Below are 24,296 nucleotides of genomic sequence, written 5' to 3'. Positions count from 1 at the left end.
GGTTATTTCTTCCCACTTAAAGTCTGTAGCCTGTTTTCTTTCTGCTGTCGTTAAAGGGCAACTCCGGTGGTTTTTTTTCGTCATTTTATTTTTTTGATTGAATTACATTCCTCGGCATGTCCCGACTACAACGCAAAAAACCTTTTTTCGAAATTCCAATTAGAAGTATTTTTAAAAAGCAAAAACAGCAAATCGAAACCGAAACTGCTTTCACGGCCAGAAACGACGTTCCAGTTGACGAAATGGTGACGTCATACTCAGTATTAGAAAAACACTCGTACGTGCGTTGGATGGTGAAAATAAATTATGGAAATCATGACGCACTGCATAAAATGTCTCAGGTAGTTCAATATAAGCCCCACAATTTCATAATCACGCAGGAAGTGGGCAGTAACGCCTGTTTGTGACGTCAGAAACTCACTGTTGCCCGCAGAAATACTCTCAACTTAAGCCATGAAAACGGCATATTTTAAAGTCGCGTTGCGCGCGAACGGATTATCGTACGGCGGCCAAATTTTGTAGAATGCGTCAGGACGGAGACGAGAACCTACAGTAAAATTTTTGCTACAATATTCGAATGCCAAAAAACCTCCGGAGTTGACCTTTAAACCCCAATGCTTTGAAGACGATGGATGGATTTAAACTGGGGCAGCAGCTTGCGCCATCTGTTGCGGCAGCACAGGTAAGCAAAGCGGAAATGCTCTTTGCTATGCGCTTAACTATTGCTTCCACATTTAGTTTCTTTCTAACGAAGCATCTAAACATTAGCTGACAGTCATAAGGCAACGCATACATTAGGTCTACCCTTACTTGGAGAGAGCAATGTGGATCTGTGGCGGAGTGGTTCCGTGTTCGCCTCACACTGCGAAGGAGCTGTGTTCGACTCCGCGGGTTTCGGCAAAACTTTTATTCTTTCTTTACTTCCTTCTGGTTTTTGTGTTAGAACCACAACGGTGACACCGGGTTTTCTGCAACATTGGGCCTTTAATATTATGCTGTTAAAGAATGCGTTATATTCAAAACCAAGGTTCGAATATATAACGAAAAGTGCCTTCTCAATAATGTGATTACTAGAAAAGAACTCGTCTTACAATCACGTGAATATGATAATACTAGGAAGACACAGGATGGAGTAGTAGTAGCACTAGTAGTAGCAGTAGTAGTAGTAGTAGTAGTAGTAGTAGTAGTAGTAGTAGTAGTAGTAGTAGTAGTAGTAGTAGTAGTTGGGTCACACTGGATGAACATCACTGATATCAATGAAAAGCAGTGGAACAAGCATCGTAAAAGCTGGAACTGCACTAGTCTAATTATCGCGCTGGGGAAAGCCTGTCATCAGGAGATTCTGAGAACAAGCGGATGAAACACATCATACAGAAAAAAAAAGAACACTACTTCTAGGCATACATTTTCCAACTTAATAAAAAAACGAAGCATTTCTTTATTCTTGCTCCTTTCAGTGCTGAGGTGGGCGAATCAATCTATTTTGATTTGAAACAGCGTGACCAACATACTGATGATCTTCATGTCAGTGATTTCCAAACAACTTTCAACAGCAGAGTAAAAGCAATAACGTAGGTCACCATCAGCAATGTGAAAAAAATCAGTTGTGGTTTAACTCTGGTTAACCCTAGTTGAATTGCTATTGCAACGGCAGAAGCTTCTTTTGCCTCCTACATTATTCCCTCATCATTTATTTATTTATTTTATTTATTTATACAAGTACCTGCAGCGCCCAGGGGCATTATAGCAGGGGGGGCAATAACGGAAAAAAAATACCTAAAATGAGCATGTTACAATACTGAAAGTATACAGTAAAGCACATTTGTTTAACAATAAAAAGAACAACACTGAAAATGTGAGTGCGAGAAACAGGTTTAAAAGGGTGGAGAGCTACTACGACAAATTGGACGCCAGGAAAGACTGAAAATGTTTACCTGTTTTACATTGTGCTATGCTCTTAGGAAGACTATTCCAAAGTGAAGAAGTGTGAGGAAAAAAGGAATTACGGAACACATCAGTTCGACATCGCGTTACAAGAACTTTCAGCTTATGGTCGCGGCGTTCAGAGATAAAATGTGGAGGTAGAATGTACAAGCTCTTGTTTATTCCCGTAAGATCAGAGTATATTTGGTAAAAAAGTTCTAATTTTGCGGTTAGTCTCCGGTAAGCCAATGTTTTCCATCTAAGGTTTTCTTTAATTAATGTGATGCTACTACGGAAGTTATAGTTGCCGGAAACAAACCTGGCAGCGCGGTTTTGGATGCGTTCAAGTTTTTCCACAAGGTAAGAGCTTTGAGGGTCCCATGCCGCACAAGCATACTCGAGTATAGGACGGACGTTAGTTACGTATAGCTGTTCTTTTACTTTTGTGGGGGCTTTATAAAAATTTCGTCTAATGAGATTTAGCGTTCTAGATGACTTTAAGGTTAAATATTCTATGTGTCGGTTCCATGTCAAATTTTCTGAAAAATAGACCCCTAGATACTTGTAATGTTGGACCTTTTCAAGTGGTAGCCCGTCCAAATTATAGACTGATCTCACGGGAAGACGTTTACGGGAAAATGACACATGCCCTATCAGTGTAATGTGCTACATTACTGACGACACTTAAGCTCATCCTTTAAGAGTATGGCGAGAGAGCCTAAGCTACCAGCCCACATATAAATGAGAAGGGTTCACTGCTGCTGAACCGAATGTGGAGCGAAAGCATTCGCTGCTGGTGACTGAGCATTGTTCTTCTTCCTCTTCTTCACGGCTATTCAAGGTCAACCATGGCGACCGGCCGTGAGCTACCTGACGGCTCGAAACCTGGCGCTGTATTGCTATCGCAATAAAATATATTCTTCATAGTTTTGTTGCACAAACCGCACGAAGGAGTAGTAAGCATGAGACTGATACCATAGTGCCAATATGCGCAATGACCTGCTATAGTGGGTGTTAATTGAAATTGGCATTTTGGCTCCACCAACATAAAGTGTAATGAAAAAGCTACCAATGACATGATCAAATTTTCGGTCTCCTTTGAGTCTCAACTATGGAGCGTGGACCGCAGCGGTGCTGGCTTCACGGTGCTGCATCAAACAGAACAGTAGCAGGATGGAAAACACACATACGTGTGCTCGCGCTCCATGTCGGCGTGCTGCTGCACGGAGAGCGCTGGTGCGGTGCGCATGGCGCTCTCTAGGGGCGCCAGCAGCCGCTCCAGCTCCGCCTGTTGGGCAGCCACGTAGTCCAACTCATGCTCCAGCCGCTGCTGGTCCAGCTGGGCGCACTCCACCTGACCGTTCAGCTCAGCCACCCGCTCGGCACTTTGCAGGAGCAGGCGGTCCCAGGCATTAACCTGCGCCACACGTGAGCCACGTGGATTCAATCCACCCAAAGTCCTCAAAAAAAAGGGCCCAGCACTGGTAGAGCGGCGGACTGCACCGGCCACTGAGCTACTGCAGACGGTCAGACAAAAAAAGCATGGTGCCTGTTTTTATAGAAACAAGTAAAAACAAAAAATGATGTGTTGTACCTTTACAGCGAACGAGAACAAAAATAAAGTCACAGATAGCAATGAAAAAAGGGGCATGATATCAATCTTCCAATCGAACAGTGTTCTAGACCCACTATGTGTGCCCGTAGACCACATCGCTGGTTGCTTCTTTTTCTTTCCTGACCACCCCCTTTTTTTTTTTTTAATACAATAGATGATTGAAAATTCTGGCACAATTTTTCGGACATGCTTGATTATTCGGATTTTTTCGCGTCACCGCGATACAGTCTATGTATATGAGCTTCCGACATTTTGGCCGTACTGATTGCTCAATTTTTTGAACTTCATTTGCATTTGCCATGGCATCACTGCCAATAGCCAAGCCTCCATATAACATGTATTGTGGAACGGCATTAATTCGGACTTCAAGGGAGGGAGGTCGAAAAAAGCAAAAAAAAAAGGGGACTATAAAAGCAAAATTTGAGCTAGAAATTATGGGTTCTTCACGCCATGCGACGCAGTAGCTGCATATGATATACAGCCCCGCCACGTTTCGAGTATGCTTCACAACATGGGGACATGCGGTGAGGCACCCTCAAAACGTGCCAGTTTAGCAACTTGCAGTGGAAGGTTCGCTTTCATGAAATGTCTGGACCTCGTCTAACCCAGCGCGTTCGCCTGCAAGGTGCTGATGGCAGTACGGCTGCCGAACATCGGTTGCCACATGTGGTCGGTGCAAACGTTGCTGGGCAAAACCGTCAAGAATCAGATTAGGCTACTGACCCCTTCCTCCACCATAATGACAATCAGAAGTTTATGTAAAGCTATTTTGTTTGACAAAATTTGTTTTTTTTGAGCTGCCCGAATTTTCGGACATTTTCGCGGCCACTGGGAGCTCGAAAAATTGGTTCTTGACTGTACTGGGTTTTGCATATTTGGGAGTTGGGTTTTAAAAAATTCCTATGCGAAATCTACTGTCCTAATCAAGCTGAAATAGCGTTCACAAAGCAGCAAAATACAGTTTACAATATTCGATAAGTGATTAAACATCGGTACTTGCCTAGATTTTCTGGAATCAACGAAAAACTGCTCTCGGCGGCGTGCACAATTTTCGCAAAAGCGAGTCGGGAAGCTGCTTTGACATGTTGCGCTATCTGTCGAGCGGCGAGGCAAGCACGCAAACGGCCTTGCCTGGATGGCAGTTGGGGATGGCGGCCAAATATGCAAAACCCTGTATTACGACATACCTCTGGCTATCACGAAATAAGATTAAAATGTCAATAGTAGTGCTTTTGTTAACATATGCTGTTAATTTACAGCAATCTAATGATGCTTCTGACATTCTGAATACAGCAGCACTTGTATGCAGTGAGTACTAAGGATATTGTAACGAGTACAAGGCAGCGATAACTGATCGGAACCGTTTCACGCGCTACCTCAGTTTTGTCCTCTTTGTCCTCTGTTCTTCTTTGTCCTCTTTTCAGAGAGGCATGCGGCATTACCCCCCCTCTTCGAAAGCGGCGACTCGACGCTGGGAGTGTCTTCAGATTATGCACACAGGAGAAGCAGGGAACACAAAGCTGCACACGCGCAAAAGATCACTGCCTCTCATAATACGGTTTCATCTGCACTACATGAACAGTTTCTAAAACCCCTCAATAAACTAAAAGTAGCGCCAACATGTGAAGTTTGCCGCCCGCCTCCTCTCCTGCGCTCTCCTTCATCGTTCGACCCTCTCATTGGCCGAGCGCCGTCACGTGCGCGCGCGCGCTTTTTTTTTGCTGGGCGTGCAGCTTCCTCCTTTCCAGCGGGGCGGGCGGCGCGCGCGCGGCACATATCGCCCTGTGTTTTGCTGCCACGCGGACTGCTACTAAATCGTTCCCGCTGGCTATTTAATTTTTTTTTTCAAGCATGTTGCGCTCTTTGGCCGGCGGCTGATAGAAGCACGGTGGTGAAGGCGAGTTCAACCAACGCAGACATCGCGTACAAATGGTGTCACGCACTGACAGTTGAAAACGGAACCGTTTCAGCGCAAAATATAAAATAAACTGCTACCACGCTTCTCAAGTTTCACGGTAGCTTACAATTCAGTCCAACCTGCAAAGAAACCACACAGACTGCAGCTTCCGCAGCCTAGTTAATTTTTTTTTAGCATGTTGCGCACTTTTGTCAACGGCTGACGGACTCAAGGAGGTGAAGGCGAGTTAATTCGACGCCAAAATCGTGTACGTATGGTGACACACCATGGCAGCTGAACACGGCACCGTCTCAACGCCAAATATAAAAAAAATAACTGCTACCTCCCTCCCCAAGTTTACCGGTAGCTCACAAGTCAATCAAAGCTGCAAAGACTCCACACAGACTGCAGCTTCCGCCGCCTATAGTTAATTTGATCTGCAGCTGAAGTTGCAAATACATGGAAGACAGCTGCTGCCATACTTCTTAAGTTTACCGGCAGCTTCCAATCCAGTCAACGCTGCGAAGAAACCATACACAGACTGTTCCAAAATTGTTCCTGTCCGCCGCCTAGTTACAAATTTTATAAAGCATGCCGCTGAGTGGCCAAATGTGACGAACTACGGACACACGGAGATGACGGCGAGTTGAACCAACGCCGAAATCGCGTATATGTGGTGTATGACACTCGCAGCTGAAACTATTCTGGCGGGAAATCCCTGTCAACATTCGGTAATTATGTTTCAGCAGTGAGTAATATTTTAACCTGAACACATTGCGACAAAATGCAAGGCTCTGGTGAGACCCGGCGCACGGCCGCCTCGATCGGCGCGCGCGCGGCGCTGATCGAGACGGCTGTGAAGAGCGCCTGCTCCGGAGAGCGCGCGCTAGTCGCGCACCCCGTAGGTGGAGCCACGGTCGAAATGCGAGAGAAGGAGCGGCGCCGCCGGAGGAGGAGAGAGGAGATGGCGCTACTTTTAGTTTATTGAGGGGCTTTAACAGTTTCAGCACTTGAGCGCCGCCGTATTGAAGGTCGTTGGCTCCGGGCAACAACTTCGTAAGTCACGTTACTAAGACGCCGAATGACATCGTATGGCCCAAAGTAACGGCGAAGTAGTTTCTCGGAGAGTCCTCAACGGCGCACCGGTGTCCACACCCAAACAAGATCGCCAGGTTGGTAGTGAACGTCTCGGTGTCGAAGGTTGTACCGACTGGCATCGCGATGTTGTTGTTGTTGAATACGGCATCGTGCGAGCTGGCGCGCTTCTTCGGCCCGCTGTAGAAATATGTCGACGTCTGCATAGGCGTTGGTGACATCGTCGCCATGACTTATGGGTAGCATAGCGTCCAACATTGTGGTTACGGGACGACCGTAGACTAGCTGGAATGGCGCAAGACGCGTCGTCTCCTGTTCAGCCGTATTGTATGCAAAAGTTGCATACGGAAGGACTTCAGCCCACGTGCGATGCTCAACGTTGACGTACATGGAAATCATGTCTGCAAGCGTTCTATTGAGGCGTTCAGTCAGTCCGTTTGTTTGCGGATGGTAAGCAGTAGTCCTACGATGACTTGTGCGGGTAAGACTGAAGAGAGCCTGCATTAGTTCAGCCGTAAAGGCTGTACCGCGGTCAGTGATAATAACCGATGGGGCACCGTGGCGCAGTACGATGGTCTTAAGAAAAAACTGGGCTACTTCTGCAGCAGTTGCACAGGAAAGTGCCTGTGTCTCGGCGTATCGCGTTAAGTAGTCCGTCGCCACTACTATCCAACTGTGCCCTGATGCGGACGTTGGGAAAGGGCTCAGAAGATCCATGCCCACTTGCTGGAAAGGGGATGTTGGCGGAGGTATCGGCTGAAGGAGCCCTGCAGGCTTCAGTGGAGGTGTCTTTCGCCGCTGGCAATCTCGGCATGTTCTCACGTAGTGCTGGACTGAAGGTAGCAACTTAGGCCAATAGTACTTTTGTCGAATGCGTGCTAATGTTCGCGTGACTCCTAAATGACCAGCCGAAGGCTCATCGTGGCATGCGTGCAAGATTTCTGGCCTGAGGTCGGACGGCACAACGAGAAGAAAGGTTTCCTTGTTGTGCTGAAAGTTTCTCTTATATAGGACGCGATTTCGAATGCTGTAGGAGGTTAAACCCCGTGCGAAAGCACGTGGGACAGCTACATCAAGGCCTTCGAGATGCTCAATAAGTGGGCGTAAGCCGGGGTCAGCCCGTTGACGCTGGGCCATGTCGGTGGTCGTGACGACAGCAAGAAACGGGAAGTCATCGTCTTCTCGGTCGGGAGGGGCAGCATCAACTGGTGCACGAGACAAGCAATCGGCGTCGCTGTGCTTACGGCCGCTCTTGTATACAACCGTAATGTCGTATTCTTGGAGGCGGAGGCTCCACCTTGCAAGCCGTCCAGAGGGGTCTTTGAGGTTGGCTAGCCAGCATAACGAATGGTGGTCGCTCACAGCCCTAAAAGGTCGGCCATAAATATAGGGTCGGAACTTAGTTATGGCCCAAACTACCTCGAGACATTCCTTTTCCGTGGTTGAGTAGTTCGTCTCTGCTTTTGAAAGAGAGCGACTTGCGTAAGCGATAACTTTCTCAGTGCCATTTTGCCACTGAATCAGAACGGCACCGAGTCCAAAATTACTGGCATCGGTATGAATATCCGTAGCGGCGTTTTCGTCAAAATGGGCAAGTATCGGGGCGGCCTGCAGTCGCCAGCGCAACTCGTTGAAAGCATCCTCTTGATCTTCTTGCCACGCAAAAGGAACATTGTCTCGGGTAAGACGCGTAAGAGGCTCGGCAATCACTGAAAAATTCTCTACGAAACGCCTGTAATAGGCACAAAGCCCCAAAAACCTTCTAACGGACTTTTTGTCGGTTGGGCGCGGAAAATTTTTCACAGCAGCAGTCTTGTCGGGATGTGGTTTCACGCCCTCAGAACTAATAACATGGCCAAGAAAGCGGAGCTCCTGGAATCTGAAATGGCATTTCTGTGGTTTTATCGTCAGTTGGGCTGAACGCAGTGCCTGTAGTACCATTCGCAGTCGGTCAAGGTGCTCCTCAAGCCTAGCCGCGAAAATGACGACATCGTCGAGATACACTAAGCACGTTTGCCACTTCAGTCCAGAGAGAACGGTTTCCATCATTCGCGAAAGGAAGCACTTTAAATTCATAAAGGCCATCGGGGGTGACGAACGCTGTTTTCTCTCTGTCCCTTTCGTCCACTTTTATCTGCCAGCAGCCATTCTTGAGGTCAAGCGACGAGAAATATTTGTCATTGCGTAACCGGTCCAATGCGTCGTCGATACGTGGTAGCGGGTATACATCCCGTTTCGTTACCTGATTTAACTTACGATAATCGACGCAAAAACGCAAGGTGTTGTCTTTTTTCTTCACTAACACTACAGGCGAAGCCCAGGGGCTGGTAGACGGTTGTACCACGTCATCGGTAAGCATTTCCTGCACCTGTCTTCGAATAGCCTCTCGTTCCGTTGACGACACTCGGTATGGGTGTTGGGAAATCGGCTTGGTCTCCGCGTCAACCATAATGCGGTGTTTGGCTACTGGAGTACGCCCAACTTTCGAAGACGTTGCAAAGCATCCAGCAAATTCATGAAGGAGGTCTAGGAGTCTCCGCCGCTCAACCACCGACAGATTGGCATTAATGTCCACAGTTGATAGAATGTCGGGTGCATTACATCGGGCTGGCGACGACGGCGCCAGAGTACAGATGTTCCTTGGCTCAATAAAGTCGGCAACATACGCGATGGCCGTTCCTTTCACAATGTACTGAAACTCGGTCCCGAAATTCGTAATCCAGAGCTTCGCACAACCGTCCCGTAAGCGAACAAGTCCTCTTGCAGCGCAGATCCCTTTCTCAAGAAGCAAACCCACGTTCGTCTCTGCCAGTATGTCTCGGTCGCATGGTGAGTCGCTTTCTACCAAGACCATAATGCTGCACCGTGGCGGGACCGTAACGTCACCAGCTGTAATACGTAAAGCGGACGTTGATGAACCGTCGACGCTAGATCTCGCAATGGCTTGGCTCGGCGAAAATGTCACTCGTGATTCTTGCAAATTAATTATCGCACCATTAGCCTGTAAGAAGTCCAAGCCGAGTATGACGTCTCGCGAACAGTGGGTAAGTGCAACGAAGTCGCAAACATAAACAAATCCGTCAATTGCAACTCTCGCAACGCATCTTCCAGCCGGGGTAATAAGGTGTCCCCCTGCAGTGCGGATCTGAGGCCCAGTCCACTCGGTTAAAACTTTCTTCAATTTCCTGGCTAACCCACTGCTCATAACTGAATAGTCCGCCCCCGTATCAACTAAAGCTGTAATGAGACAATCGTCGATAGAAACCGGTATGTCCGAAACTGCGCACTCAGGATCATTGTTACATGTCGACGTCTGATAGCCGTTATCTTGTACTAAGCTTGATGGAGGATGTTCAGCACTTCGCTCGTCAGCGGCCTCACCTCCGCAGGTCGCTGTTCCTAGTTTTCCCGAAGCCTTGGGGAGCGGGGGCTCGTCGAGCGGCTAGTGCGGTGTGTAGAGGGCCGTGGACTTGGAGAACGATAACGGGAAGAGGTAATGACGCGGGACCCGTATTGTGGGACGTCCGGAGGATTCGTATGCGTCGACAGGTACTCCTCGATTTCGGGTGGTCGTTCACCACTCCGAGGCCATCGTGCACGCGGATGGAAGCCACGAAGTCCGGCGCGGCGGTACGGACAGAACCTTAACATGTGACCGGCCTCACCACAGTGGTAACAAAGGGGCTGATTGTCAGGGGTACGCCAGACGTCAGTCCTTCGGAATCGTGCTTCGGCTAGAAGAGGAGGATGGCGTGGGCTTGGATTAAGAGTAGGGGGGTTCACTCTGGCTCTGGGAGAGCCGTACCCACTGTGGTGCTGGTTTGGATGCGGCACAGTGGGGTTCCCTCTTGGATGATCACAGAGGTTATGCTGCTGAAGCACGGCCGCGTACGTTGGCACAATCGGTGGCGGTGGCTGCACACCAGGCACAGACGGTTCCGGGACGACGGCTTGCCTCACTTCTTCGCGAACAACCTCCGCGAGTGATGGAAGCCTCGACGACGATGTTAGACCCTGTAGCTGAATACGTCTCAGCTCTTCCCTGACCACAGATCGAATCATCTCCCTTAAGGCATCATCAGAACCGTTGATGCCGGAACCGTAGACGACCGGTGACATGGCGGACACGTTACGGTTATAGTGCTGAGCCCTGTGTCGAAGTGTTTGTTCTATCGTGGTGGCCTCCGCTAGAAACTGATGCCGTGCCAGGTGGATTGCGCACAAGCCCAGCAAATAGTTCTTGCTTCACCCCGCGCATTAGGTGGCGCACTTTCGTCTCCTCTGACATGTTTGGATCAGAACGCCTAAAAAGGCGGATCATGTCCTCGTAGAACATTTCAATACTCTCGTTTGGGGCTTGGATACGAGATTTCAGCGCCGACTCCGCACGCTCTCTTCGGTCGTTGGCGGTGTAGGTCGCCAACAGCTGGCGACGAAAGAGGTCCCATGTTGATAGTGTCGCTTCGTGGTTCACGAACCACGTCCGCGCTGAATCTTCAAGAGCAAAGTAGACATTATAGAGCTTCCTTTGCTCATCCCAGCCGTTGTAATTGGCGACCCGTTCGAATTGGTCCAGCCAGTCTTCAGCATTCTCATAAAGCTCGCCATGGAAGGACGGTGGCGTTCGAGACTGGAGGACGACGAAATGGGGTGAAGACTCTCCGTTAGCAGCAATGTTCGTGTTGGATCTATGCATGTTGGCCACAGGCGTGCAGGAAAGAGGCCCGAACTCTGGCGACTGACCTCGAAGGCGGCGGCTGCAACTGCGATGGACCGGTGTCAAATCCGTGGTGGCTCTCAGTTGCCCTTGAAGGGTTGCTCTCAGCAAAAAGGGAAATCGTACCCGGCTGCTCCACCAGAAAATGTAACGAGTACAAGGCAGCGATCACTGATCGGAACCGTTTCACGCGCTACCTAAGTTTCGTCCTCTTTGTCCTCTGTTCTTCTTTGTCCTCTTTTCAGAGAGACATGCGGCAATATTAAGAACGCATTGTAGTCTTAAAAGAACATCAGAACATGAAATGTGCCTGGAAGCTTGCAGCCACATTCTTGCGTACGCGCTGAGCACAAGACTAAATGTGCTCGGAAAATCCAACAGGTAGCAATGTAAAAATGCATCTAAACCCACGGTGTATACCATGTACACTCATGCAAGGGTACACAACTAAATATGAAATTTAAATAACTATATTTACTTAGAAAACACCTGTGACATTCCAGTGACTCTGATGCACTTACTTTGTTTATAGGTTCTGCCCCAATCGAAGCCAGGCTTACCAACACAAAATTTTGTTGAAGTTGGTTTTCAACTCTTATGATGTATGTATATCCAATTATCCGAAAGTGTACTTACCCATAAAGGCAAAAAATTATGCGTGCATTCAGATAAGAATGGTAATCACGCTACAGAGCATTCTGCTGATGATAGTATGTAAGTGCACTTGAGGAAGATCGTCTTCAAAAGCATTTTGTTGTTTATATCGTAACCAAGACATTAAATAACATAACTAAGAGCTGGATTGAATATCAGTTAAGTTCAGTTCAATCGTGTCAGACTCTTCGTGACCCTATGGACCACATCTCGCCACGCTTTCCGGTCTGTCACTATCTTCCTAACATCACAGATTGAATATCACTGCACCACAAAATAAATATAAAATTATGGGATAGAGTAAAAGCTAAACTGTCACTTGCGTTTTCTCATGAAATGGCAAGAAAGCGAATTTATTCCATTTTAAGTTATGATCACCCCCGTCAAAAGCAGAAGACGACTTTATAAGCACACCAAGAAGGCTTTGGATATTGCGGAAGAAAAAATTTAATTCAGCTAAAAATAAATTGAATTCCTGACGCTCGCACCTTAAGGGAAAGGAATAAGCAATTCTATACAATAATAACATGCGCTAGGTTCTATATTTATTTTAAGACTTTTAGTCTACACAATAAAATACTTTTTAGTGGCTGATATTTATGAAGAACTGAGGATTAGTTTTAGGTCAATGAAATGAAAATGGTGTTTTTTAAATCCAATTTAAATTTGTCCAGTTTATTACTTTTTTCATTTTAGCCAATTTCAAAGTAATTCGGAGAAAAAATGGACAAATCCAGTGCTACAAATTTTTGCCAGAACAAAAAACATGGCCTGTGCAATACTGAGAAAATGTTTCAATGGAAACAACCCAGCGGATCGTGCCAGAATGTAGGGCTAAATATTTAAAATTTTCAGTAACAGCCCTGCATTTTTATAATAACTTTTATAATATTAAACAATATAATGCAACAGATTTTCACTCCCTAATATTTCTGAGGTACTGAGGGTTCTTGAAGGAGATCTTAACAAAAATCAATGATGATGTTTTTTTTTATTATCCATGTTTTGCTGTTTTCGAAATTTTTCCAAATTTGACGCATTGTGCAGGAAACACCCAACGGTACAGAGCTTCAAATTCTTCCTGAAATTAAGAACATAATAGCTATAATAAAAATAAGGTTTTTTAATGACAACAAATTAATGCTTAGTGCCGAAATATAGGATTAAAAATCTACTTTTTTGCAGCACATTGCTCCTGGAGCAAAGTTTGTGATTTTTTTACTAAAACAACTGCAGCAAGAAAAAATGTCGTTGAAAACTCTCCTAAAAGGGAGAGTTGCACAGATTTATTGAGTAAAGAATAATGGACAACATGATATCAGTGTGCAAGCAGCTAAACTACTGCGTAACTTGCAAAACTAAGGTCCGTTCCTTTGTGTCAGGATATTGTCCCACCGCGTACAAAAATTTCACCGAAAGCAAAAAAAATGTTCATGGGACCTTGATTACCATTCTCATCTGAGTACACTCTTGTTCTTTCATTGTTGGGGGAGAGGGAGTGAGGCCACAGCATGTAATAGGAAGAAACAGTGCTCTCTTGGAATTGTGAATTTGAACAGTACAGCAGCTGCCTTGACATTTACCAGCTGCGGAGCAACAGCCCATAAAGAGATTCCCCATGAAAATTGAAAGTACGCTGCAAATAAATTACCCTCAAACTACAAAGAACCCAAGAAATGCCTAATAGTCTCAAAAAAAAAAAAAAAAAGTAATCAAAACAGCCCGAAACTTTGAACAGTAAAAAGGCTTATTCGTCAATGCATATCTGAAGTCGGCAGTTACTTGCGGCCCTTCAGCATGCACGCTATTTTAGTCTTCTTTGCTCTCCCCAGCTTACCTGGGTGGCCTGAGCGATGAAGTCTCTCTCGAGCTCTTCCAGCTCCACTTTCCACTGATTGAACGACTCCTCAAGCAACCGGTAGTTCATCCTGCAACATTGTACGCACACTGTCATGCTCAACGCACGCAAGTTACGAACATCTGGTCTCGGGATCTCTCACAAACTTGACACCCTAGAAGCCATTCAGAACTAAGCAGCCCATTTCATCCCTTCAAACTATGATGGTAAGCACAGTATCTCATCACGATTAAACCTGCACTTAACTTTCAACTAAGTAATAATTCCCCTGACTCGGCCTCTTTCAGAAATTACATCATTTACGGCATTCTTGCCCATGTGTAAATACTCTAAACCTTCTTAAGGGCAGACACACCCTCAAGCATTTAATTAACTATATCAAATTAGTGTTTTGTGTATGATAGAATAACCTTGAATGCTGAGATTGGGTGAAAGCCTTGACAGGCAGGTACCAGAGGATTCTTGCAAATAGGTATTATCTATGAAAAGAAGTCAGAACATTACAGTGGGGAAAAGCGAGAACCTGGTCCCAGAACAATAAGCAAGAGTAAAAACTAAGCCGCAGCTACAGGACCTCTTGAGTCGGGACTATTTTCTAGTAAGTTCAGTAAAACCCCGGGACCAGAGAAAATGTCCGAAGGAACTGATCGTTAAATCGTAAGACAGACTGAAATGAAAAAATTGCAACAGAATGCCCCATATTAAGATCCCTTCATATATTCAGCAAAAAAAGTCTGCAACCACTCGTATCTGTGCACAAAATACTTACGCTCTGATCGTTAGTGCAGTGATAATAGTGCAGTGGACACAAAGTGGTGGATGAACCGACACACATACGTCATCTCTATAGCTTTTTCGGACATTTGGGGCACATACGTATCACGTTTCTCTCTCTCTCATCCACGCACACACACACACACGTATGCACACAATGCTTCTGAACTAACAAGGCTTTATTACAGTTTGAAACTCCCAATAAATGATTACAATCTCTTACTCTACTCGTGGAACAAGCAATGCAGCCACATAATGACCACAGTTGTTGCTGCTCTGCTGTACAACAGTCAGTGGTGCACTTACAATGAGGATGGTACATTGGAGCTGGATGTCGGTGCCGAGGCTTGCGTTGGAGCTGAAAACAATGCACAGGCAATAAATGCATGGAAACACCTTTTACTATTGTTTAAGAGACAACCCCTACCACCGCTTAAACATTAGACTCCTTTATGCAGTGCTAAAGCACAAGGAGATCAAGCAGTCTGCGCTGTATGCGGCACAAACAAATGCAGGCAGAGCAAGAGTGAGGAACACAAAAAAGAAAAGTGTGCACAGGGTGCAGCTGCATCTGTAAGACAAAACAAAAGAACCAGCAACGGCAATAACGACAAGACTCACCTGCCACTGTCACCACCAAAAGTCACACATAACCGTGCACTCGCACAAGTCTGTTATAGTACCATCCGCAAGGCTAAGAAAGCGCCCATGGCACCACAAAACGTGAACAATATGATGCTGATGTAAACTCATTTTCTGCCACAGTGGAACAAGATAAGAGTGAATGCCTGAGTGAAATTAAGGGAAAGAAAAAAAAAAAGCAAACAGTGAATGCAGAGCTTATATAAACAATTTTGTAAACAATCCAATCCTTGTGCAGATCGACTACGAGTTATGAGCAGAGTAACACGTTGTCCGGTGTCCTCCAGATTTAAAGCAAATCCCGCAGCCATGCCCTGCTGTAAAGTATCGGCTAGATTCACAACTGCTGGAGAAGCCTAACAAGAAATGAAGTGTCTTTGCACACTCGCGTGTGCATATAATCCGCAAGCAGCAACTGCGGCCAATAATGTGTCATTCCATGCTCAGCAATTTAAAGCCTTAAGTGGACGGCAGGTATAATGAGCACACTGTGTGTTACTAAATTTTAATTATGCCTTCAAATATATATGTATGACACAACCTAGTGAAACCATGAGTAAGTATGAACTCTAAGAACAAACACCAATACCAAGCAGGAACCAAATTTTTCGCAACAGAATGTGAAATGATACCACCTTTGAAGGTGCCGTAAATGAACAGCCATTTGCAATATACATGTGCTGTCTTTAGTAGGCTACTTAATAATCATAAAATCAGCCCAGTAGCTTCAAACTTTTTGTGAAGCCCTCACATCTCAAGCAAGTATGCCAACTGTCTTGTTAAAGGAGCACTGAACAAATATCCAAGAATATTGAGAAAGCACCACAATTGCATTCTTAAGACACGATTACACTAGTACAGACACATATTTAGAGTTAGTATTGGGCAGATGGGTGTATTTTTGACGTTTTATGAGTGTCGTCCGGGTCAAAGGCAACGCGCTCCCGACTGTGAGCTAGCGGGTGCGACGTCACATTTACCCTCAGCAACGTTATGGCCTCCCGGCCCCGCCACTCCCGCACCTGAAGTTGGTTAACCGCCTACGCGCAGTGTCGGTTCCCCCGCGTCGCGCCGTGCACAATGCTGCGGAGTGGGGAATGCTGCAGATGAGGAAGGTCGAGGGCGACGTGTATGGCGAATGCGTATTGTGGATAACTGATTGCACGCTGGGAGGGACGGATGGCGCTGAGTCCGCTGTCTCGTAGGAACACGAGCAGCAGTTTTAGGGCGTGTTGCACTTTCTAAAAAAAAAAACATTGAAACACGTCCATGCGCGCGCTTCGTGAGTGCCACGGAGGAAGGGAAAAATGAATGGGTGCGACCGCATGCTATGGGGTGGCTAGGGAGACATAAGGAAGGCAGGTAAAAATGACGTGATATCTGTCAGAGCTTTCACAGGAGGCTGCTAGGCGCGACGATTTGAGAAATATTCGTTAAAATACTTACTTTCCGCTCATTTCTGTTCATAAAATGTGTTGTTTTAGTCACTCTCAATGCGATAGCTACCATCTACATTAAAAATCTCAGCGGGAATTTTTCTGTTCAGCATTCCTTTAACTTTTTAAGGTGAAAGCCACACTTGGCTAGGTTTGCGAAAACATGTCCGCAAAACAAAGCAAAATGTAAAACTGTGACATGACGTCATGTTAAGATGAGACTGGTAGTCATGAATGTGTATGTAATGACAAGTGGTGTATAAATGTTGTGTCATGCCCAGTCATGCCATGTGAGTAATCACAGTTTAGTCATGAGTCATAGTCACTTATCATGAGCCAGTCACAATAGAGATCCAATGTGCATGACTATGGAGTCCATGACTTTTGTATATCACTCAAGGTCATGACCATGACTAGTGTCATGACTAAAACGTGCTGAGTGTGGAGCAAAAGCTTTGGCTACGGGTGAACAAGCGTTGAATTGAACACAACCAACGTTTCCTTGAACAAATCAAAGTTCACCAGCGTTGTATGCAGAACCTACTTGCATGCCCATCGCACATGCTTTTGCATTTCTCCAATGCAGATCTGTGCAATGTTCTCAACGTTTTTTGAAGACAAATTTGAATTCGCATAGTAGAAGGTGCTGAAACCAAACCACTAGGGACAACGTAAAAAACGACACACACAAATAGCATTAAAGGAAACATGGTCGAAACAAAATAACAAAGGCCATCATATGATCGCTCAAAGCTGCTATGCATTTCATAGCGTGTCGTCATACAATTAGCTGTAACAGCCACTTTTGTTAAGAAGTCTGCAACAGTCTGGATTCTTCTGGTCATCGTACTACAAATGCTGTGGGGCTCTCTGATAACCCTTGCACATATTGCAGTACTGCCCCAACCAAAACAAAAATTGGCATTAAAACTAAAAACTCAGTGGATGAGTGGACAACCACTTCCGCACATGCTAGGAAGCCACGACTAAGGCCCTTATTTCCCACGATTCCTCAATGTGGATTTAAGTATGCTTTGCAGAAATAAGAGTTATACTAGCTATGTTCTGTTAACTGATGCTACTTTTGTTAGAAGCTTCAGAAGGGATGACAGTATGATGGAAAAATGATTACTTTACCTTATCTGCAAGAATGCAATGCAAGAGTGTGAGCTCGAGGACTTGTGAAAAATTTATATATGTACTGCAATCTGAAAGAGCTCAGGTCAAGGGCCGACCGAGGAAATGGAAACGGCGCACTAACATAAGCAGGCAGCAAATACGTCAGCAATATTTAAGAGGAAACATTCAGGAACTACATGACTGGCTGTTTGTCCTATAGGACACGAAATAGAAGTATTGAAATTTGACATGGCAGCGTTTATTATTGCGCCGCTCTTTCAGCAACGAAAAAAGAATGCCTGTTTGCATTTTTCTACCATCACCAGCACAGTGCAAACTAATTTATTACGTAAGTAAATAGTACAGCAAGAAAGAAAACTGGCAGATGCCAACAACCTCACCTGTTGCAACTGCAGTGGTAGTGGCTGCAGTAGATGGCTGTGAAGGTGCAAAACCTGCCAATGATTGCTGCTGGCCAAAGCTGAATGTCGTGTTAGTCTTGTTGGTCCCGAGGGAAAATGCTGCGAAACAAAAAGATACATACTGCCACTGTTCTATCATTGTCTCCTCCTTTTCAGGTAAAAAAACAAAAACAAAACTATGTTATCTCCTCTTTTGCCTCGGGCGCCCGGAGATCAGACATCGGTTAGCTCATGGCCCGTCAATGCAAGGCAGTGGATCAAAAAAAAAAGGCTTATAGGTTGCGGTACATTAATAACACTAGCAGTAGTCTTTCACCTATGTTTCAGCAACACAGAGGATTGAAGGGCATTTACAGGTTACTTCCTGTGCAGTCTTCTCCAGTTTCATTTCCGCTTCAGCCCACAGTCAAGCGAGGCGGGCAAGAAAATGTCCCACACATGCAATCCATAATAGTAAATGTTCTCCAACTCCACAGCACCTCTGGCAGTCAAATTAGTAATATATGCAGTGCAACATGAGAATGAAGCTAACATATGACCAAGTGGAAGAAAAGTGATTGTATTTAATTGCTTGTAACAGAAAGGTGGCAGAGGACACCAGTACATTTTTACAGCACTGGGGACTTCAAAAACATTTATCATGGGATACATGTACTTTATCTCACCGTACCGAGATATCTAGGCCGGATAGTTAACAGGCCGTTTTAGCACAGCATAATGCATAATTACGACCAACTAAGGCACAGTGACAAGTGAGCAAATGCGCCAGCCAAAGTGCGGGATTGACTGAAAGCTTGCAGTGATGGATTGTAGTAAAGCAAAGATCCACTGTTTAGATAAACAAAACAGATCAATAATGCAGGAACGAAAATGCACAAGACAATATGAAATTGAAATGAAAGGCAGCATACTTGTTGCGGGCGCTGTGCCAAAGGTGGTGTTGCTTGTTGCCGTATTGCCGCCCAACATCTTCCTTGTGCAAGATGATCACGGTACTGGCACAGGGGAGAGATAGCAAGCACCCTAAAAGAGACATGATTCGCCCATGAGGTGATGAGTTCTCCAAACGGGACTGGAATGGTGCTTCATGGGTGCCACTCAATCAATGTAGGGACATGCACCTTTAATAAAATAAAACTATGACATATTTTTTGATAGTCAGTGCATAAGGCATAAAAGATGCCAATGCAGTCACGAAGACCTGTTGTCACACCAGAACATGAAAGCTTAACGTCTTTAACTCTGTTGAAATGTGATTACGACAACTTCGTTTCGACTGATATTGCTCCCAGTAACCACAGCAGGGATAGGTCAGGTAAAGATGTGGGCAGTGCCATGTGACCTTGCCAGTGTATTTAAGATGTAGCGAACCTAAACTTACGTTGGGAGTAGGATAGAAAGTGAAGCTGCATGCATTATTGTTACATTGCTCATGACCCAAATGAAAAGCAATCATGCATGCAATAAGCCATATATACAGTCATGAATCTGTCATCTTGTCGCCGAGCTTCTCCTGCTTAACAGCCACTGCCTATCTCTTTCAAGCCTCTTAGACTGCAAGAAACTTGCAGAAACGTCAAGGCGTTCAACTGCTTCAATCACAATTACAAAGAGGCAGTTTCGATCCTGGCCGTATTTTGATGAAGGCGAAAAGCAAATAAGGAATCCATGGACTGTGCAATGTCAGTGCATGATGATGAACCTCGTGCACCACACTTCATTATGGCATTCAACATAGCCAGAGTCATAATGGAATGCATCTGCTGCATCTCCGTGACATCACAATGTCCACATGGGGCTGAATTATGCTACAGTCACAAAAACTATCACAAACTTGTCAATCAGCCTTTATTCCTACTCCCCCTCCCCCCTTTCCATCGTACAATAGGAGCGCGGCTAGCGATTGGAGTGTAATTCGGCCTTCGGTGTACTTCGAGTGTACTAACGTCGCGCAGAACACGTTTGCCTTGAGTTTCGCGTCCATCGAAACGCGACCGGGGTTTTTGAACCTGCAATCGGCAGTCGAGCGCCCTAACCTTTGACATCCCGCGGTGAGGCGGACCAAAGGAGGCGCTCGACGGACCAGCGATTCCTACATGTTTTTATAAAGCTTAGAGGAGGCATTGGGTGGTCTTTTGACAACACAAAAACAAATGAAAAAGTGCCGGGGGGAACACTTAGCATCCAGAAAGCAGCGAATATGTGCCCCATGAAACGAACTGCGATGGTATAACAACGGGCAGTCAAATCCTTCGTACTCTGGCAAGGCTCCGTTCACCAGCAGTCATTTCTAATTTAAACCATCGACATATCTTCCTTCAAAACAAAACGCACGCATCGAGGTATGCAGCCTCGACGAAATGCTGCCGGCCACTGAACCGTACGCGCTCAGACGCAAGTCCTTTAGCCGGGTGGGCTTAATTCCAGAGTACTAAAGCACCCAACGTAATTACTTGCCTTTGAAAAGGATACACTTCTAGGAACGATGAATGAAGGGCCACTCAGAGCATTCTTTTATTCCTTCAAATTGCTAGCATCTGTAAGAAACTTGATAAAACTCGCGGCTACACATACCTGCCTTGACTTGGATTGTTTACTGTCAGCACTTCGTGCAGTTGCCATAGCCAAACAATTTTAATCATTTTTAAATACAGCACATTACGGATTTCGACATTTTATCCAATTTCACAACAAAAAGTCACGTGATCATTACCGTGATGATCATTCGTTGTTCAAAGGAATACTGGGAACACGTCAAAATCCCATGGTGAAGGTGAGGTACATCTCACAACGTCCAGACGGGAATAATACGGGATACTCTTAACTTAATCCTTTTTCTAGCCTAAGGACTGTGTTTATTAGACTTCAATGTTTTTGCTCGCGGAGAAGAAACTTCATCATCTGACAAAATCATGATGACACCTCCCTCATGTTCTTCCCCAGTACTACTCCTCCGCCTTTTGACAGGAAACTTTTGTACATTGGAGCCGCCTGTGCCAATCGGGATAATGGTGAGCTCGGGCATTATAATGCTGCCATTCTTGCTTCCATATTCTTGTTCACTTACAGCAGGTGAACTATATGGCAGCTCAGCTTCACCCCTGGCATTGGTAAGTGGAGCTATGGTCAGCTCAGTTGGTGGACTGGTCCCAGGAACTACCGTGATGGTAAGCTCGGCTTTTGCCCTGCTGATGAGAGCGATGGCCGGGTTGCCATCATGAACAGGACCGATGTTGTGCTTTGCTTTCACACTAGAGACACCAGAAGATCCAGAAATTGGCTTGATGGAAAGCTGACCTGATGAATTACAGCCTCCGATGGCACGGCCCAGTCCATCTCCAGCACGCGGCCTCTTCAATCTCTGTTTGCTTGCCAGTAAGACTTGCAAGTCAGCTTCACGAGGGGCCTTGCACACCTCTTCCACCTTCTCTTCCGCATCTTGCTCACCTTTGTTGCAGCTGCCATTCTGTGAAAGGTCCTTCTCATCACTCGTCAAGTCATCTTCAGCGTCATCACTGTCATCCTCCTTTTCTTCGCTTGAGTTGTTCTTTTCGAGATCTGAGGAGCGATCACAGTCTTCGTCTAACACAACTACCGGCTCCAGGTGCAGCTCCTTCTCTTTGTCCACATAAGACTGGATCACATCATCCATCTTCTTCTGGAACAGCTTGCGATTTTCTTCAAGCTTGGCCATAAGCGTGCGATCACTATCAGCAGGATCAGTGTCATAGTCGCCGTGGTCTCCTAAGTAAGCGATTGCTTCGGACAACTCGTCTGTCTTCCGCCGGCGCTGCAGTGCCTGGCCCACCTTCGCAAACACATCTTCAGCAAGGCTTTCGGCCTCTCTCACACTAAGTCCCAAGTTGTCTTGCTCATTTTTTCGCTTCACCATATTGCAAATGTCACTATAATCTGGGAAGATTTTCTTGTTAACCAGTCTCTCCACTTGAGCATTGATTGCGCGGTAAGGAGTTCCGGTGAACTTGAACTTTCGGTCTCGCAGACGTCCCGTGTCAGGGCGCCTGCCTTCCAGTTGGCACATTTTCAGCCACACTTTCCACGCCCTTTTCATCAGCTTGTCTTCCTTGATGTAAGGGCTAGCATCATCGTCCTCGTCAGGATCAAACTCTGCTTGATGCAGCTTCTTAATATACTTGATTAACCCCACAAGATAATCGCCCAGCTTGTCAATGTTCTTGCAGTCCCGAGGTGAAGGGCCATTTCTTTCCTGCAGGCCCTTCTTGAGCAGTCGGTGCCCGGTAATCTTTTCCTTCACCACCTGTTTGCTGTTTCCACTTGTACCAGGTTGCTCTCCCAGTGCACTTGGGGCAGCGTTTGGTGCTCGTGGGGGAGCTGCTGAAGGAACAAGAGGCCGTTCATCTGAAGTACTTTGGTGCTCTTCATCCGGTTTGAGTGCTACATAGAGAGTCTCGTCCTTCTCCTTTGGCCTTCGCTCACGATGAGCCCGCAGTTCGTCTGCAAGTCCCTTGAGGTGCAAATATGCTGCTGACCTGTTGCTAACTTTGCTAACTTTGTTTGTCATTTCAGTCAGAGTCCGCTGAAACCCTTTAGAGGCCAAGTAGTGCAGATTCGTCTGACTCACCAATAAATGGAGTCGATCCAGAATGCATTTGACGTCTTTTCTCCTAACGTGTGGCAATGACGCATCCAAGAACTTTGTGACAACCCTATTGGACTCTTCAGTTATTTCTTTCAGCTTAGGCGACACCTTGTACTCGGCCCTGTTGAACATGTTGTCCTTATCCTTAGGCACCGGCTGTATCAGCGTTTTAAATTCCTCCAAGCGGCTCTTGATGGGTTCATCCCATTCCATTGGTTGCGGTAGCTCCTCGTCGTCTGATACCGTGATCACTTCGACTCCTTCGCTTCTGGCGTCAGCCTCCGCTGGTTGGAATTCAGTCATGGCTACGCACAGCCATGAGCATCAACGGCGCCAACGGACTCTTTCCATGGACCGCGGTCACAAAAAATCTACCAGACTTTCCAACAACACTCGCGTTTACCCATAGAGTTAATACAAAGACGCGTTTACCTGTCTACGCCTGGCGTCACCTCGCGGCGTAAAGGTTGAACTAAAACGTTTGAATAACTATTATAACCTTGCTTTCTTTAAAAATTTACGACAATAGAGGTGAAAATTAAGTTTTAACGGTTCGTCGATTTTCTGCCGCAATAATATTGCGTGTTTAATCGTCACAACGTAGACCGCGATTATTACTTCTAGCAGACGCAAAACCATGGTAGAAGAACAAATGGTAGCGTAACGGCGTAACTCCCATAGAAGCCTGCGTGTCGACTCTGAGCGAGGCTTTAGTTTCCCAGCGCCCCCTGCGAACTGTGAGGCACAACAATTACGTGACGTTGCTTGTAACGTCACAGTGACGTACTTTTGGCGGGGAATTTGATTGTCTTTTTACTTATGAACGAAAACAAGGCCAACAACGACGGAGGCAGAACGATGCTCGGATAAGGCAGAAAAATGGACACCGTAACTGTTCAGCCAACTTTACTTGACATGGATTTCTACTGTCAAGTTTTACGTTAACTGAGATGTTACGGCATCTTTAACCACCTTATCATAGCATCGTTCTGCCTCCGTCGTCGTTAGCCTAGTCTTTCGTCGCGCGTCATGTAAACGCATTCTGGGGCTTATTTCTTCGGGCACGTTTGTGAACAAGGGCCTTCAAGTGAATTCGGCAAGCACATGGATAGAACCACATGGCTTGAGGCATTTCACTAAGGGCATAAATGAGTGAAGCTGCGCTGCACAGAAAGCCAGGCTTTATTAATTCACGATTACTTACATAGACGCTTCACGACAATGAAATCTAAGTGTAGGAGAGCGACCACCGCTCATTCGTCACGGTCTTCATAAACTCCTCGTGATAACAAAATGACCTGAGCGTAGGTCTCCAAACGAGACGCGGTGAGATTATAAAAGGGTAAAAGATCTTGCTAACAAACAAAGTATACATATCAGCGTCAAAGAACAACAAAAACAAACGAACGGAATAACTAACGCTAGCGCTAGAACGCCAACCTGTAAGAGCTTAGGTAAGCAATTCAAATTGGGATTGCTAGTATTTAGAAGTTAATGCGTCTGAGAAGTGAAAATATCTACGA

General features: G+C 45.8%; 1 protein-coding gene across 3 annotated transcripts in view; it reads right to left on the bottom strand.

Moving 5' to 3' along the window:
• Positions 1-23,226, bottom strand: part of LOC146181410 (nuclear pore glycoprotein p62-like) — a 33,955-nt gene extending 10,729 nt beyond the window's left edge. Inside the window, exons 1-6 of one of the 3 annotated variants that reach the window (XM_084576450.1) lie at positions 23,206-23,226; positions 19,064-19,175; positions 18,132-18,251; positions 14,840-14,891; positions 13,739-13,829; positions 3,114-3,340 (exon numbers count right to left, since the gene is read on the bottom strand). In XM_084576450.1, the coding sequence (XP_084432576.1) occupies positions 3,114-3,340; positions 13,739-13,829; positions 14,840-14,891; positions 18,132-18,251; positions 19,064-19,121 (548 nt within the window). In that variant the 5' untranslated portion in view covers positions 19,122-19,175; positions 23,206-23,226. Of the gene's footprint in view, positions 1-3,113; positions 3,341-13,738; positions 13,830-14,839; positions 14,892-18,131; positions 18,252-19,063; positions 19,176-20,609; positions 20,842-23,205 lie in introns of those variants that run through there. The other 2 variants (XM_084576449.1, XM_084576448.1) reach the window with 2 other exon arrangements.
• Between the last annotated feature and the right edge of the window lie 1,070 nt (positions 23,227-24,296).

Source organism: Amblyomma maculatum, chromosome 8, assembly GCF_055883805.1.
Source record: "Amblyomma maculatum isolate TAMU_Amacu chromosome 8, ASM5588380v1, whole genome shotgun sequence".
In the NCBI taxonomy this organism is placed as follows: Eukaryota; Metazoa; Arthropoda; class Arachnida; order Ixodida; family Ixodidae; genus Amblyomma; species Amblyomma maculatum.
The sequence above is the reverse complement of the archived record's forward strand: the minus strand, read 5'-3'. Positions and strand labels throughout refer to the sequence as shown.